Source organism: Vipera berus (genome assembly GCF_964194415.1).
Source record: "Vipera berus genome assembly, chromosome: W".
NCBI classification, from domain to species: domain Eukaryota; kingdom Metazoa; phylum Chordata; class Lepidosauria; order Squamata; family Viperidae; genus Vipera; species Vipera berus.
The window spans coordinates 55328734-55347244 of NC_138210.1; the positions used below are offsets into that span (position 1 = coordinate 55328734).

The following is an 18511-nucleotide window of genomic DNA, read 5'->3' on the forward strand; positions in this document are numbered from 1 at the left end:
ACGTAGTTGCTCTTGTATATGTGTTTGATGTTAGTGTTTGGATACCTCTTGTTCTCTTGTTTGATAACTTGATATTTATTCTCTCAAGAATCAACTGCTTGCTACAGTGTATATTGTTTTTGATATTGGTAAGCAGCTTTTGTATTTTGATACTATGTTTTTTATGGACTGACTTTTATGTGCATGATACTGGATTGATACTTGGACTATTTCTTACTGTGTTTCTTTTTGTTGTCTGAGTAAAAATAAGTTATAAAACTCGTGTTAGTGCATTACTGTTTGCCTAAAAGTCCCAGTACAACTTCCACTGTGTATTAATAATACTCTGTTAAACAAACCATTTTTTCAACAACATATTCTAACAATGGTTATGGGCCCAGATCCAGTGTGGTGCTGAGGACAGGCACAGTATTGTATTTATATTTCCTAACTGAGTTTTCAAATTCAGACAATGGCACAAGGACTATTCAATCCATTCTGCATTACCCGGCTTAATGGGTCAAACTACGTATCCTGGTCTACACAATGTAGTTTGCTATTACAAAATCAAGGTCTTTGGAAAATAGTCCATAATCCTCCTGATGTAACTGCCTGGGATCCAACTAATGAAGAAGATAACAAGAAGATTGTAGACTTCAATAAAGACAATGATAAGGCTTTATCTATTATTGGGCTAACATTAGGAGACCAACAGCTAGTCCATGTGCGTGGAGAAGAGTCTGCTGCTAAATGTTGGGCTAAGTTGAAAAAGATTTTTGTTCGGGACAGTGTTGGTGCTCATATAAATCTTACCAGAAAGCTATTTAGAGTTAGACTGGAAAAGAATGGCGATATGTTAGCTCACCTTAACTTTATAAAAGCAACTTTGTTGGAACTGCAAGAAAAAGAACTTATTTTCTCAGAGCTTCACCAGGTTTACATCATTTTATCATCATTGGATGAGAGCTACGATGCCTTTGTATCGTCCTTGGAGGTTTTGTCCAAAGAAGACCTAACTGTTTCTTCAATAACTGGAAGGTTGTTGGAAGAATCAAGATGTCGTATGGAGAGAAAACAGTTGAGAGAGCCATTGCAACAAGAAATAAAGAAGACTGAATCTGCTTATATTTTAAGGAAATGCTTTAATTGTGGGTTAAAGGGACATATTGCTAAGTTTTGTCAGAATAGTAATTGTCAGAGAAAGGAAAGCCATACAAAGAATAAAAAGCTGATTAATGTAGCTGTAGCTAATAGAACTACTAATAACCACAATTGGTGGGTGGTAGATAGTGGAGCTACACACTGTATTTCAAAAATAAAAAGGGATTTTGAGAATATAAGGTCTAGTAAAAAATATATTTCTATGGCTAATGGTTGGAGAGTCAAGGTCTCTGGAGAGGGTAAGGTTTACTGTTCATTTTTAAAACAAAATTTGGAAATGCTATATGTTCCCAGATGTGATTATAATCTATTATCAGTTAAGGCATTATTGGAAGCAGGTTTTAAAGTTACTTTCCAAGGGGAGGAATGTCTTATTCAAAAGAATGAAGTGAACTTAATAGCTAATATGAAAGACGGTTTGTTTGTAATTAGCAATGATCCTATTATAATGGCTACTACTTGTACAAATCAAAAACCACATGATGAATGTATTCATTTATTACATAGAAGATTGGGTCATGTGAATTTTAATACACTAAAAAGAACTGTAGCTTTGTCTAATGGGTTTAAGTTAAAGGCTTGTAAGAAATATCTGCAGTGTAACGTATGTGGTAGAGAAAAGAGCAGGGCAGCACCAGCTAATAGGTTAGATGGATTTAAAACCACAACTCCATTAGAACTGGTATTTATGGATTTGATAGGTCCTATGAAACCCAGTTTAGGGGGTGCTTGCTACATATTAAATATTCTAGACCATTATAGCAGATATGGGTTCTGTTATCTCCTTACGTCAAAAACTGAAACTATACAAACAATATCTAATTGGCTCAAGTTTGTACAAAGGAAAACTCAGTTAAATGTAAAAACCATAATAACAGACAATGGAACTGAGTTTGTTAATAAACAGTTCAATGAGCTGTTAGTTTCAGAGGGAATAGAGCATAGACGTACAGCTCCTTATAGACCTCAGCATAATGCATTTGTTGAACGGAGGGGCCAAACATTGCAAGCTATGATTAGATCTATGATTGAAGATTCTGGTTTACCTGATAGCTTATGGGGAGAAGCAGCAAAATGTGCTAATCATATTTTAAACAATGTGGTTAGTTCAGCTACAGGTAAAATTCCTTATACCTTATGGTATAAGAGAAAACCAAATCTTAGTTATATTCACACATTTGGGACACCTGCTTGGGTACATATTCCAAGTTCAATAAGAAATAAAGGAGAACATAGAGCTAAACAATTATTTTTTGTTGGCTATGAGTTAAACCATAAGTCTTATCGGTTCTGGGAGAAAGGTACTAAAAACATTTATTGTAGTTCTAGCGCTGTTTTTCAAGAACAGTCAGGCTGGGAAAGGGTAGAAGATATTGTATATATTCCTCAACAAGATTTAACTAACTCCTCAAATGAAAGTGATAAAGAAGAGGAGGAACCTGCTAGAGAGATCAAACAAGAACCACTGATAGTTGAGACAGGAGAGGAAGAAGATAATAATGTAAATGTACCTATAAGTCCAATAATTCTCAGAAGGTCTAACAGGGAAAGACGACAGCCTGATCGTTTCGAGGCAGGTTTAATTTGTCAAATAGACATTGAACCTTCTAATGTTGAAGAAATAAAAATGTATCCTGAGAATGAAAGAAAGAATTGGAAAGTAGCTATGGATAAAGAAATAAAGTCTTTGCAAGATCTTAATGTTTATCAAGAGGTTAAAATACCTAAAACAGAAAAGTTAATTGGATGTAAATGGGTTTTTAAACTGAAAGAAAGTGTTACAGGAGAGGTAATACATAAAGCAAGATTAGTTGCTCAAGGATTTGCACAGAATAATAGTGATTATGATGAAGTATTTTCCCCAACGTTAAGAGCTTCCACTCTTAGGGCTGCTTTAGTTTGGGCAGCAAATAAGAATTATAGTATAAAACATGTAGATATTGAAACTGCTTATTTGCATGCAACATTAAACCATGATATATATATGAAAGTTCCATCAGGAATAGAAAGTAAGGTAGGGTACTGTTGGAAACTGAATAAGAGTTTGTATGGTTTAAAACAGTCAGGTTATGAGTGGAATAGATGTTTAGTAAAAGAGTTAAATAGTTTGGGATTTAAAGCTAGTATTGCAGATCCTTGTTTATTTATAAAACAGCAAAATAGTGAATTATCATTGTTATTATTATTCACTGATGATATTGCTATTATAGCAAAAGATGAAACAGAAACTGAAAGAATAATTTCAGGGTTAAAAAGAAAATTTAGAGTAAAAGATCTAGGAGCTATTAGTCATTATCTAGGGCTGGATATTGTCAGGACTAGTAAAGGATTTAAATTGTCTCAAGCTAAGAAAATTAATGGTTTGCTGAAACGTTATAATATGGAAAACTGTAAACCAGTAAAAACACCTATGGTTCAAGGTTTTGAGAGTTCAGCAGATAACAGCAATGTCTTTGATAAAAAGATATATCAATCATTAATAGGCAGCTTGATGTATTTATGTAACTGGTCAAGACCTGATATAGCATTTACAGTTAATCATTTAGCTAGATATTGTGAGAATCCTACAACCAGATGTTGGCAAGGTGCGAAAAGAGTTTTAAGATATTTGAAGCACACCATACATTATTCTCTATATCTAGAGCCAACAAAGGAATTGGAACTAAAAGCATTTGCAGATGCTAGTTTTGCATCTGATACTGTAACCAGGAAATCCACTTCAGGATTGGTTGTATTATTGGGAAACGCTTTAGTAGGATGGAGGTCTAACAGACAGAAGCATATAAGCTTATCAACAACTGAATCCGAATTTTCTTGTTTATCTTTATTATGTACTGAGCTATTGGTATGGAAACAATTATTGTTTGATATGGGTTTAAATTGTAATGAACCAATAAAAGTGTATGAAGACAATCAAGCAGCTATAAAATTAGCAACTAATGCTGCAGTGAAAACTAGATCAAAACATACGGATCTACGGTATCTAAATGTCAGACAATGTGTTAAAGATAATTTGATTAAACTGGAATATTGTGCAACTGAAGATAATATTGCTGACCAGTTTACTAAAGCTCAGGGTGCTATAAAGCATAAATCTGTTTGTGATATGTGTAATTTGAGATTGTAAAAATATATGTATAATATGCCACCCAAAAGGGGAGATTGTTAGAGATTAAACTTGATTTGGGTGACAATATTATATAATGGAGTAAAAGCACCTTTAAGGAGTTAAACAGTCTAAGGGTGTGGCTGTAATTATTCAACATAAAAGAGAGTTAGATGTTACACGTAGTTGCTCTTGTATATGTGTTTGATGTTAGTGTTTGGATACCTCTTGTTCTCTTGTTTGATAACTTGATATTTATTCTCTCAAGAATCAACTGCTTGCTACAGTGTATATTGTTTTTGATATTGGTAAGCAGCTTTTGTATTTTGATACTATGTTTTTTATGGACTGACTTTTATGTGCATGATACTGGATTGATACTTGGACTATTTCTTACTGTGTTTCTTTTTGTTGTCTGAGTAAAAATAAGTTATAAAACTCGTGTTAGTGCATTATTGTTTGCCTAAAAGTCCCAGTACAACTTCCACTGTGTATTAATAATACTCTGTTAAACAAACCATTTTTTCAACAACATATTCTAACAGACCCTAAAGGTAAAGGTTCCCCTGCACATACATGCTAGTCATTTCCAACTCGAGGGGCCAGTGTTCATCTCCATTTCAAAGCCGAAGAGCCAGCGCATGTCCGAGGATGTCTCCGTGGTCATGTGGCCGGCATGACTAGACGCCAAAGGCGCATGGAACGCTGTTACCTTCCCACAATAGTGGTCCCTATTTTTCTACTTGCATTTTTACGTGCTTTCGAACTGCTAGGTTGGCAGAAGCTGGGAAGTGAAACAGGCGCTCACTCTGTTACGTGGCACTCAGGATTCAACCCGCCAAACTGCCGACCTGATCGACAAGCTCAGCGTCCTAACCCACTGAGCCACCGCGTCCCTTTTTAAAAGACCCTAAAGCAGGATAATTGCGCTAGATAAAAGTGCACGTTACGGGTAAAGTAATATTTTTTAAAATTTTTGTTTTATATCTTTGTTTCATTTTAGGCACAAGTGACACGAGGTACATTCAAAATTCACTTTAGGGAAGGGAAGATCTCCCGAGTTGAGCTCAACCCCAAGAATGTGGTTTGGTGTAATTTTCATTGGCTTTTTTTATGTAAAGCGACTAAAATGAATCCAATCAGTATCCTTTAAATCAGGGGTGTCAAACTCAATTTCATTAAGGGCCGCATCAGCATTGCGGTTGCCCTCAGGGGGCCGGGTGGGTGTGGCCAGGGTGGGCATGGCCTACTGGATGGGCATGGCTAGACTGTGTATGGCCTACTGGGTGGGCATGGCCAGCTCTACATCGTTCGCATCAAGGGTGCCTATGGGGGCCTGAGCAGGAGTGGGACAGATCTGAGGGTCTCTGGCAGAAGGAGGGTCTCTGGGCCAGGGCCAAGGCAGTGGGGGCCGTTCCCTCACTGTTTCCAGGATGGCTTCGTGGGCCGCATGAAACCACTTCACGGGCCGGATCTGGCCCCCGGGCCTTGTGTTTGACATGTCTGCTTTAAATGGTGATTAAAAAAAAAGTTTAGACAAGCAGCCTATATAATCTTTGGAGCAGGACATAGTCAAAAGATGCAGCAAAATCCTGCCCTGTTCGTTTTGTGGTTCTACAGTGCCACCTAATGGCCATATTAGTTCATGGGAGCAGCAGTCCCCAACCTTTTGAGCACCAGGGACGGACCCCCGTTCAGTGGAGAGAGGTTTTTCCATGGACCGGAGTGGGTGGGGTGTCACGTGCTGCCTACATCCCGCAGATGGGGCTTCACATGTTTGCACGACCCATTTTTTGGCATGGCACAGACTAGTGCCGGTCCACAGACTGGGGGGTGGGACCATTTCACCCTAACTGTGATGATTCCCTGAGAGTCTTCTAGTCTAGGGAGGGCAGCCAGGTGTTGTCATCTGCGGAGGCCACCTGATTTAAGTTAACAGTAGCGGTGGTTCAGTGGGTTAGGATGCTGAGCTTGTCGATCAGAAGATCGCCAGTTTGGCGGGTCAAATCCCGAGTGCCGCGTAACAGAGTGAGCGCCTGTTACTCGTCCCAGCTTCTGCCAACCTATCAGTTCGAAAGCACGTAAAAATGCAAGTAGAAAAATAGGGACCACTACGGTGGGAAGGTAACAGCGTTCCGTGCGCCTTTGGCGTCTAGTCATGCCGGCCACATGACCACGGAGACGTCCTCGGACAAGCGCTGGCTCTTTGGCTTTGAAACGGAGATGAGCACCGTCCCCTAGAGTCGGAAACGACTAGCACGCATGTGCAGGGGAACCTTTACCTTTAGCTTTTTCCAGCATTTCATGGAGATGGACAAAGGAAACCGCCAACAAGACTGTTTTAATCAGTTTAGTTTAAGCAGACTCTGATGCGAAAAGGCCATTTTTTTTAAAAAAAAATCTGCTATAGTCACAGCAGCACAGAAGCGTTCTTGGGTCAGTCAAAGCAATGATGCTGCTCTTGGACAAGCCGTCCTCTTTACTCTGGGGAGGGAAGATGTAATACTGTAGACCTCCAGGCCCGTTACCACAGTCAGCTCTATTCCCTCGAAAGAAAGGTCGACAAGGCGGCTACATTGTGGATTGAAAAATCGAGACCTTGTGGACATACACCAGTTTCTCCCTCTTTGGTCTCCTGTGACCCTCTGAAGCAAGAATAAGAAAGATCTTCAGGGGTACGTTTGGCCTCCTGACCTTTCAGAGGACCACAATGACAAGACTATGTTGGTGTCACAGAAGCAGGACAGAACTGATGGTCCCAAAGGTGCTTTTTAAAAAAAAGACAACTGGACTTCCTCGGGGGGTTTTTTCTTTGAAAACGTTTCACCTCATCCAAAAAGCCTGGAGGACTGAGAATGTCTGTAGACATTCAGACATTCTACCCCATTTGTTTGCCTTTATGTTTATGTGGTATGGGGACAGAAGGCATTTGGAAGAAAAATTACTTTCATTCTCACTCTTAAATCCTGGGGGGGGGAGAGGGGGGGGAATTGTAGCTCAGCCCTTCAATGACAGAATAGTGTATTTCAGCAGATGTGAGAGATTGCAGGGAAGTGAGGGAGAGGAAGAGAAAAAAAACCACAGATGTAAGTAATTTTACAGCACCAGGTGAGCCTGTTGGCAGCAATCCAGCCCAAATAGGGAGATCTCTGGGGGAAAAACATTTAAAATATTCCAAAAGCTCCACTTTAAATAACTATTAAGGAGGGTGAGAATATCCTCTTGTAATTATTTAACCCCATCCCCCTCCAAAACATCCCCCAAACTAGCATTTAAAGACACCTTGCTGAAATCTGTGTAATTCTGACTTCCTTCATTTTGCCCAATGTGAGGCTTAGTGTCAGTCTTAGAACTTTTAACAAGAATTTCCCAGCCACATTTATAGTAAGTACATTAAGAGAAGTTTTGAGTGATTTGAAATGCTTCTTCCCAGATTTCCCTTCACCTGAGTTGAGTTGCACTTGACGAAATAAGTTAGCCTTCCCATACAACTTCTGGAGGCTGTGCAAGCCTCCACAGTGTCTTAAAATCACTTGAGAACAGAGTATGCTTTCGAGAAGAGTTGTAGGGTGTTGGTGAACCCTGACGTGTCACTCAAAATGTTGTGGCGCATCACCTTTTTGACACACGTCATATCGGTTCACTTTCACTGTTTTGTAAACAGTGAAGTACTAATACCACTTTACAATGCCTTGGTTAAGGCCACACCTGGAATACTGCATCCAGTTTTGGTCACTATGATGTAAAAAAGATGTTGAGATTCTAGAAAGGGTGCAGAAAAGAGCAACAAAGATGATTGGGGTACTGGAGGCTAAAACATATAGGGAACGGTTGCTGGAATTGGGTATGTCTAGTTTAACGAAGAGAAGGGTGAGGGGTGACACGATAGCAGTGTCCCAATATCTCAGGGGCTGCCACAAAGAAGAGGGAGTCAAGCTATTCTCCAAAGCACCTGAAGGCAGGACCAGAAGCAACGGATGGAAACTAGTCAAGGAGAGAAGCAACCTGGAACTAAGGAGAAACTTCCTGACAGTTAGAACAATTAACCTGTGGAAAAACCTGCCTCCAGAAGCGGTGAATGCTCCAACACTGGAAGTTTTTAAGAAGAGATTGGACAGCCATTTGCCTGAAATGGTATAGGGCAGACATGTCAAACACAAGGCCCGGGGACCAGATCCGGCCCGTGAAGTGGTTTCATGTGGCCCACGAAGCCATCCTGGAAACAGTGAGGGAACAGCCCCCACTACCTTGGCCCTGGGCCAGAGACCCTCCTTCTGCCAGAGACCCTCAGATCTGTCCCACTCCTGCCCAGGCCCCCATAGGCACCCTTGATGCAAACGATGTAGAGCTGGCCACGCCCACCCAGTAGCCATATGCACTCTAGCCACGCCCACCCAGTAGGCCACGCCCACCCTGGCCATACCCACCCGGCCCCTTGAGGGCAATTGCAATGCTGATGCAGCCCTCAATGAAATTGAGTTTGACACCCCTGGTATAGGGTTTCCTGCCTGAGCAGGGGGTTGGACTAGATGACCTCCAAGGACCCTTCAAACTTGTTATTGTTATTATTATTATTGTTGTATTATTATTATTATTGTTGTTGTTGTTGGTATTATTATTATTATTATTATTATTATTGTTATCTGCATGAAAAGTAGCAACCCAGGTCATCATGCATTTCTAGCCATGACAACTCCGGGGGAAGGCAGATCAGTGTAATATTCACTTTTTTTTGTTTTAACCACCTGGGAGCTATTTTCTTTGCAGAAAATCGGGTGGGCCATCCCCAGTTCCAAGATGTTGCATTACCCTGTCCTTAAGCAGTGGGAACTCTACTGTATTTTTGGGAAAGTGACTTTTTTTTTTGCAGTCTCAACCTGCTGTTCTCTCCCCCATGAGACCCAATGTTTACGCTAAAGTGGCACCCAACGAAATCACCCAGGCTGACCTCTCGAACTTTTTACATTGTGCTTCGTCTTGCTGGGCCACTAAGCTTCCTTTTCCTTTCTTTTGGACCATCCACTTAAGCCATTCCTTTGTTTGGCTGCTCCGCTGTTTGCTAGTGGCTGCAGAGCTCCAGAACACCTGTATCCTCTCACCCGTGTGAAGACTGAAGCTGTTTGGCAACTCTTGTGATGCTGACACAGGGAAGGAGAAGAAGGAGAATAGGCAGCATAGGTGCCTGGAATTTTGCTAAGCAGTCTGCTCTTCTACATACAGTAAAACTAGCTTATAAAGAGTTGTATCCTCGAATCGTGGCCTATGCGTGGCTTTATTGCCCATACTGGTCAGGAAAACATCCGACAGAATGTTACAACCAAAGACCAGTTTTCTTCATCCTGCGATATTAATAAGAGGGTTTTGAACAGTAACAATTCCAAGGTAATAACCAACAGCCTCTGGGTAATATTTTCATTTAGAAATTGTGCATTTCTCCACAAATTTCCACAATACTTCAGGGGCACCTAGAATATTTACAAAATACAACGAAGGCATTGAAAGCACATGGATATCCATTTAATGTTAGATATGCCTGCATGAAGAACCAAGAGAATTGGTGAGGGATGACAGGATAAACACAAGATCGGGAAAGGGTCAGAATTAGGCATTTCGTGCACCAACCTCCTGCTCCATCTGTTGGGATCAGCTCACACTGAAAGTTTCTACAATGTGAACCTAAGCTGGCAAACAGACAGGCTTTGTAGAGGGGGCTACTTTGTATAAAACAAGCAAAAAGCCACAATGTTGCGGTCCTCAGCTGTGAAGTAAAAACAAAACAAAAACAAAAAAAACCTGAAACTACTTCCTCAAGTGAGGCCAAGGAAAAGTTATATAAAAGTTAAGTCCGAGCATTGGCTGTGTCCTTAAGAATTCTACAAATGTCAACTGAACAGGGGTTATTGCACTAACAGAATACGTGGGGGTGCAACTTGTCAGCTAAAAAGCTGACAGCTTGGGTTCGAGACACAAGTGCTGCGCATTGAAGTGAGCTCCCGTTACTTACCCCAACTCCTGCTCGCCCAGCAGTTTGAAAGCATGCAAAAGTGAATAGATAAATAGGTACCACTTTGGTGGGCAGGTAACAGTATTCAGGGTGCCTCAACATATGTTCTTGGCTGGCCACGTAAGCGTGGAAGTGTCTTTGGACAACGCTGGCTGCCTTGGCTAAAAAAAAAGTGAGATGAGCACCACTCCCTCTAGACCAGGGCTTTTCAACCAGTGGTACGGGTACCACCTGTGGTACACTGGCACCTGGCAGGTGGTATGCGACCATCCTAGAAAAGTGGTAGTGGGGGAGGGGAATGAGCTGAACCGGTGGCAGCACCACACAAGCCTGAGCGAGAGACGGCTGAAGCTGCAGGGCTGTCAGGGCTCAGCGGAAGCGCCAGTATCAGTGCTTCTTCAGGGCTGTCAGGGCTCAGCAGAAGCGCCAGGATCAGTGCCAGGCTCCAGCTGGAGCTCAAAGCTGATCCCGGCATGTCTGCTGAGCCCAGAAGCAGCGCCGATCAGTTGGAATGTTGCAGCATCTCCAGGGTCTTGCGAGTTACATTCAGATGCTTGGCGACTGATTCATATTTATGATGGTCAGTGTCCCAGGGTCATGTGAAGTGACCAAAACCTGCTGCAACCACCCAGCAGAGGGGAATAAAAACCAAACACCTTCCCCACCCCACCCCCGCTGCCAATCCTCAACAGAAATGCTCACAACAATGAAAACCTTGGACAGGAGGAAGAGCGCTGCCGGGCAGGCAGGCAGATGTCTTGCTCAGCTGTGGCTTGGGGGGCACTTTTCCCAGTGCCATTGTAACTTTGAACAGTCACTAAGCGAACTGTTGTAAGTTGAGGACTACCTGAACTTCATCACTTTTTTCCTTTTTGGTTTTTTTGGTCATCAAGTTTTTGACACCTTGCTAGGTGACTGATGGTGCTCGGATGTTGCCGTATCCTAAAAGTGGTACAATGGGTGAAAAAGTTGAAAAGCCCTGATCTAGTCAAACATGACTAGACAGGGGAAACCTTACCTTTACCTTTTCAACAGAATAAGTAAATTCTTTTAATATATTGGTTTTATCTGTTTTGCATTGTTACTTTCCCTTTTCAACTGAAACTAAAAAGATATATAACCAGTGCTTTTTTTGTAAAAGAAAAAGGTGCCAGAACTCACACGTCATACAACCTGCCTTGCCTACCCTACAAAGTTCCATCCAAAAACGGTCCCGGAACTCCGTTCTGAGCGTTCTATGAGGAAAAAAGCTCTGTATATAGCATGTGCATCTCTGAAACACATGTTTAATGCACGATTAGAAAATTAAATATTTTTCCAATAAATATTAGAAAACTAAATATTAAGCTTCACAGAGAAAGCAATTCATTATCAAAGTTTAAAGATACTGTAACTCTTTTCAAAGGCATTTTGTATGATAAGATTCTCCACTGTGAATACGTACACTTGATTTGTTTAAAATTTTACAAGAATAAACTAGACCATCTCTACCAATTCTTTAAAATATCCAGGAAAGGCAGAATTAGATAACTTATTGGTATCAAGTAAACTATAATCTTTTTCATTGCGAAGACTCATAAATATTCATATTATGCATTATATTGTATTTGAGCCCCTATTTTTATTTAAAATATTTTCTTTTTAATTCATGCATCTAAACAAGGGTATATAAATGTATATTTTTATGCTTTTTATACTTTTATTTTGGATTCATGACAAAATAATAACAAAGCTGAACTAATATGCCAACATTAAGTTGCCCTGCAAGCAAGGTATAAAAAAACCAATAATGTATCACTAAAAAAAATTATTGTTCAACATCGTAACATCAAATTTATCCTCAATGCTGTCAAGCATTTTTATTTTGTTTTCAAACTTCTTTGCTTAAGCCTAAAATTTCCTGGGTTCAAAACAGACTTTTGCCAAAGGAAGAACAATCTCTTTATTGTCCTCAACTGAATATTATGTAATGATTTAACAATGAAACTTCATTTTCAATCATTATACCACAGGTACACTTTTTAGTTCTGTTTACAAGATATTAAATCTGTCTAAAATGTTCGACTTACCTTACGAGAGAAGAATACACATTGAGTCTAATGTCCTTAACATTCATTTATCAGTCTGGATAATGAAACAGTTTTTAAAGTTCTTTTTTTTAAATAGCATTTGTTGTATCTGAAGTAATTCTGCAAATAGATCTTACAGTAGGCAGTTTGGCATTAAGCCTTGTCATGCACTCAATACATATATCACAACATCAAGAAACAGGAAGTTTTAAAAGAGTTTATTTCAATCAAGTATTTTAAAAAGTATTATGCACCCCCTCCCCCAACACACACCATTAAAAATACAAACAGAAGTTTCTGCCTTTACCCCACTTCAGGATACCGGCCTGATCATGGGGCAGGAAATACCCTGAGGCCTCAAATTTCCACACTTGGAGCTGAGAGTAACCTCCATCAACCCTTCCAAATATAGCACCATTAAAAATTCAGACAACCCTCTTACCCTCCCCACCCTCTCCTTCTGCTCAGACCAAACTAATATACACCCCAGGGCTGTGTGCAGTTAATCATGCTGTAACAATGCAAGATTTGAGCTTGAGTCCAGGTCCTGTTTAACTTCTGCCATCTAAAAAGTCCTGGCCCCTTGACATTGGGATGACAGATTTGTAAAGATATAGACCAGCTAGGCTAGATGGGGCGCACTAACTCAATTTTTCCTGTAACATATTGCCCATGTTACAAAAAGAAAAAAAAAAGCGCCCAAGAACTCATTTTCATAATTCGTGTAAATTCAGAGCTTGGTTTATGTTAGGGTTTTTTTTTGCAGAGTACACACAGCCCTGCAAATATGCTCCATGTTACCCCCTTTTTGGACTCTCCTTTCTTCTGGATGCTGAAGTTTGGGGGAAAAATCCTTCATTTAAATAAAGTATTGCAAGTATGTTGAGAGATGGGGTAGTACAAGGGAGCAAATTCCCCACAATCCTAGTTAGTGCATATTATGGGCTGAGTGTTTTGTTTCTTAATGAAGCAAGTTTGAAATGACCCCACCACAAAAGGCAGGTAGCTGGGACTGATGTACTGTGGTTAAAACCTGGGGAGGAAAATGATAGGCAGGCTTCTACCAAACCACTCCCTGAGGAAGCCAGCCAACCAGAGGCCTTCCCCAGCGTCCAGGCTTATTTTTCCCAGCTGTGTGAAAAATCAAGGTACCTTAACGTACCCTCCTGAGCGTAACTTTTACGGAGAAGTGGAATTCAGTCTCTCTTTTGAAATGAGGATACGGTGGCTCCAGGCCAAAAGCATCTTTGAAAAGTCTCATAAAAGATGGAAGAAGCAATGCAAGAAGCCATGGTATTATCTGGGGAAACAAGCAGAGGCTGGACCTGGAGAGGCTGATTTAAAAACCTACCCATACAGGATGCTACAAAACACACACACATACACACACACAAAACCCACAACTGGATCTGCTACCGCTCCACCTCATGAGAACACGTATGTTTTGTTTTGTTTTTTTTTAATCTGAAAGCATGAAAGTGGGAGAAGAAATGACAGGACTTAACGGACACTGGACCGAAAGAAGACTGAAGTCAGAGATGTGAGTGAGTGCCTTGATGCTTCCCTTCCCAAACAAGGTAGCCCAAACCATAAACCCACCAGGAAAGTTGGGGAAAAGAGAGGCACAGGAAAACTCAGCCCCAGCCTGTCTTTCCATAGTGAATGTACAGTATCCTGACCAGCAATATCCACCCTTCCCACCCCTGACCTTTGCCCACACAAAACCCTTGACCATCTTGCCCTCTTTGTTCCTCTCTCCCCTCCCCCCATCACCGTCACTATCTAAAGGCTGTGACACTAGTCTCCAACTATTAACTAACATGGAACATCCATAAGTGGAAAGTAGCAAACAAGAAAGCAAGTCTGGGCGCCCACTTTAATAGGAGCCACAAAGTCAGAAAAACCACTAAAACCTCTATTTCTTTTTATTACGTACATCTATGCTGTGCACAAACACTGACACACAGATGAAAATGCACATCTTGGAGAAGCTTCTTTAAAATTCAAAAACTAATGAGACACCATCCCACATTTAGATCAAACCTATTCTCTTAGACACTCACATATAGGCGGCATTAATAGTAGTATCATACATTGCGAACCCCCACATTCCGTGACGCAACCAACAATGTGCAATTAACAAGAAATCAATGGAATAATTATTATGAAATATAAAATGATCACTAACGTACGTAACTTTGGGGAAAGAAAAAAGTGCCTTATTTAAATTTTCACAAATATAAAGCAAGCTTACAGAACAGGAAAAGATGTACAATTTCAGCTATGTCTCAACTGTTTTAGTGAGCAATGTGATACAAGTAGCCCTTGACTTACGACCATTTGTTCAGCAACCATTCAAAGTTACAACAAAGTGGAACATAGGGACTTATGACCCATGCCCAAAGTTACAGCCATTGCATGCCCCCATAATCAAACTTCAGGTGTTTAGCAGCCTGCCCACACTACCACTGCAGGGGAACCTCAACTCCTTCCACTGCCTATACCCCACCCCACCCCCATTCCAATTTGGCCCCCTGCTACCCTGTGCTCTGCTGCCCCAGCTGACCTTAATTTTTCTCTACTACTACTACTACTACTACCCATGTATGCCTGGTCAGGGGCCAGCTTTGTGCTACAAAAAAGGGACAAATCAGCTTAAAAGGGGTATTTTGGTGGGCCACAGCGCACCAAAGCGCCCCTTTGCACCATGTTCTGGGATGTGTGGAGCTGGCTTTCTGCTGTTTAAAAGAAAATGGAAAAAAAATGCAAAGCAGCCCCTTTCAGCGGCTGCTTTGCACTTTTTCCCTTTTATAACACAAAGCCAGCCCTGTTTGGCTCAGGAACACGGCGCATTTGGCATACTGCAGCTCTGGAACAGACTTGGTTCCTTTTTTTCCCCCCACCTTGAAGACAGTCCCAGCTCAGCCCAATAGCCAGAGCGAGTAAGCAAAGGAAGCAAGATGGTGGCAAAGGTCAGCTGGGGCAGTGGGGGGGGGGTGTCTCAAAGTGCAGGATGGCGAGGGCAACTGGAATAGGAGCAGCTGCAGCTTCCCAAAGCGCAGGGTACAGGACAGCCCAAAGTGCAGAGATTGGAAGGGGGCGGGCGGGCGGGGAGGGAGAGCTAAGCAGGTTGGTAGAATTTACCTTATTGAGGCTCACGTTTGGGAGGGACAAATCCTGGGGTGGGTCCTTGGCTAATGACCAGTAAAATTTGCTTAACAGCAGCAACAAGAATCACCAGGATTGTGGGTCACTGAGTAATGTGGTCACATTACATCACTTTACGATTGCATCACTTAGCGATCAAAACTCTAGTCTCAGTTATGGTCATAAGTTGAGGACCACCTTTATCCAGTTCACTAACAGTTTTTAAGCTATCTTTTTTCATATTATGTCTAGGGGAGTAAAAGGAAAAATGTCCATAGACAGTGGTAATTCTGGACAATAAGATGAATCACCCATAGGCAAATATTCAAATTGTTACCAAAATATGCTATTGTTATGCCTTTCCAATCAATTTGTGGAAAAACTGTTCTATTGTCTCTGTGTCTGTATTGTTTCTGTGATATTTTTACATGAGTATGCATCGTCTATGGTTATGCTTCTTAAGATTTCCTTCTCAGGACAGGTTGAACAGCATCAGCTCATCCTTTCTCTTCAAAGCTAATACCTATAAACTACTTACAAAATTACAGTGGTTTCCCAGGAATCAGCACCTGTTTTGCAGAGCAATGAAAAACCCAGAACTGCAATACATTATGTATGCCAGTCCAAAAACGCATGCCAGACACACTAGTTGCTACTCTAAAAGCTCTATAATTCAGATTTTCCAACTTCAGAGATCAAAGAACCTTTGCTGGATCCTACCCATAGGTATTTAAAAGAAAGTCTAAGTTTAACGGAACTTACTCTCACATGTGCACAGCTTAACTCCCATCTTAACATGACCTTCAAGTCATCTAGACAAGCTTCTCTAACACTAACTGCACCAAACTACAATACCAAACGAACAGAAAAGGAATGAGTTGGAAAAGGAACACCAGACTGTTCTAAGACTCTTGGATATGTATCCAAAGTCAACACCACAAAGGATTCCACAAAATTTTAAAACAAAGCAAGCACTTAAAGGAAAAGCTTGAACTGCAACATTTCACCCATTCAATTGCCACCACCTCTCCCCATATACCTTGCACTCAGATTTCTAACACCGGAATGTGCCCTTCCTGTTCAAAATCCTGTCACGGCAAGCTGAGTGGGAGAAATATACAGCAAATCCACTTACCATACGTGACTTTGAACCGAGTTAGGCCACATTAACCCGAGTAGAACTTTTTTCCTGCTCATCAGCCTCTCACAGAAGGAAGCCCCTTTATCACAATGCCCCTGAGCCAAGCAGCTCAACTTTATCAAATATAAAACACCTGAATATCTAAAGTTCATCAAGATTCTAAAAAGCTCCAGTAGACACCTGTTTAAAACTCTAGCTGGGAGAAGAAATAAGTCACGCAAAATAACTAATATAAAAGTAGCTTCCAAAACTAGAAAATTAGATGTCTTGTAACAATAGGCACCCGAACAGTGAGACGGCAAAAGAAGAGGAGCAAGAACAATTTAATCCCCTATATAAGCCTGTTTAGCCAAAAAAAAACAGCCTTCAGGCTAAATGGATTGAACTGTTTAGGCTGCATGTCAATGTGCACTTCTGGTTGCTGGTTTTCTCACAATAAGTTTTAAAGAGACTTCCCTGATTAGATGCTGGTTTTCTTTTCTCCACAAGTCACTTCACCAATTCTGCCTCACTCTGTAGGGACAATAAATGCCAAAATACCATGTTCATCTGTCAAGCAGTCTATGACTACAGCGCTACAAACCAGAGCATGGAGATATCGAGAGTAGAGAGGTGAAAGGACTCTGTGGGAGAGAAAGTAAAGTTCAAAGAAAAGACCGGGAGGCAATCAAAAGCATCCATGCAGTCTACTATATGGCTTAAGTTTCAAGAATATACAGTAAAGTTTGGCAAAGTAGTGGAGAACAATTTTTTTTAAAGGAATCGTGAGGATGTGATAAACGAAGTACTCTGGAAAGATAACTGAATTATCAATTTCAATGGAAAAAAAGTAGGAGTGGAACACAAGGCAGTGTTTTTAGCACAGGCAGCCTTGTGCCCACTGGGGACATTACTTCAGAAGAGATGTTATCAACCCATACAAGGCGATGGGGAGAAGGGGCACAACAAAAAGATGGATAATTTCAGGCAAATTCTGGTAGATGGTTATCATGGGTAAATTCAGTAAGAAGCTAAAGTCTTGTTTTCAATCACAGGAGATCAGCCAGATCAGGACATCTCCTCGCAGGGGCTTGCAGCTACCTCAAGGTTGATGGAACCGTGGCTCACTACCAGTCGAAGCCGTTTGGGTGGCACAAAAGGGGGAAAAGAAACCATCCGCTTAGGGAGATGCTGTTCCTCTGCTTGTTCCTTCTCCGTCTTGTCTGAAGGGAGCTGCTGCCAGCACTGCCTGCCTCCAAAAAGTGGGCCTTCCAGGAGGACGTGAGCATACTGGGAAAGCTTGGGGTCTACCATTGGTAATGACAACTGAGATTGGGCCAAAACGTGAGCTTGGCACTGAGCCATGCTTCTCGTTCTGCACAAAAACTGGCTGGATGAAAGAGAACCTGAAGAATCAAGGGGGACTTGCTCTCCTGAATGGAGAACCCCAGACCCTGATTCGTGGGTTTCTTTAACATCAGCGTGACTTTCCACATCCTTTGAATCCTCAGTCCCCTGGCTAGACTCCTCATTAGTGTTAGAAGGTTTTCCTTCTTTAGTGTCACACGCTACTTCCCTATGAAACCTTGCCCAGTCCAAGGGAATTCTCTTCCCAAGATTCACTACCAGGCTGCCCTGATTGGCCACGCCTGGGCTTTCGGGGCCATGGTGCATCTTTGTAAGAGAGCAGTCTTGCTGGGTCTTGGAGTGGCAATTCTTGTTTATCAAAGACTGCCTGAGGTCCAATACAGGCAACACAGGAGGAGTACAAGGAAGGAGACACACCAGAGGCTGCTTACGGAGCTTGCATCCATGTGCTCTGCAGGCCAAGCAGTTGTGCAATGGGATGTGTAAAGGCTTCAGCATCTTCACATACCAGCGAGTGGTATATCTGTGTACAGCACCTAGAACAGGAAAAAGGGATA

General features: G+C 41.5%; 1 protein-coding gene across 4 annotated transcripts in view; it reads right to left on the minus strand.

Annotated features, from left to right (window-relative positions):
- Nucleotides 1-18511, minus strand: part of LOC308676224 (histone-lysine N-methyltransferase KMT5C-like) — a 58058-nt gene that overhangs the window by 22560 nt on the left and 16987 nt on the right. For 3 of the 4 annotated variants that reach the window (XM_081342024.1, XM_081342026.1, XM_081342025.1), the window contains one exon: nt 12523-18490. In XM_081342024.1, the coding sequence (XP_081198150.1) occupies nt 17655-18490 (836 nt within the window). In that variant the 3' untranslated portion in view covers nt 12523-17654. Of the gene's footprint in view, nt 1-12522; nt 18491-18511 lie in introns of those variants that run through there. The other variant, XM_081342027.1, reaches the window with a different exon arrangement.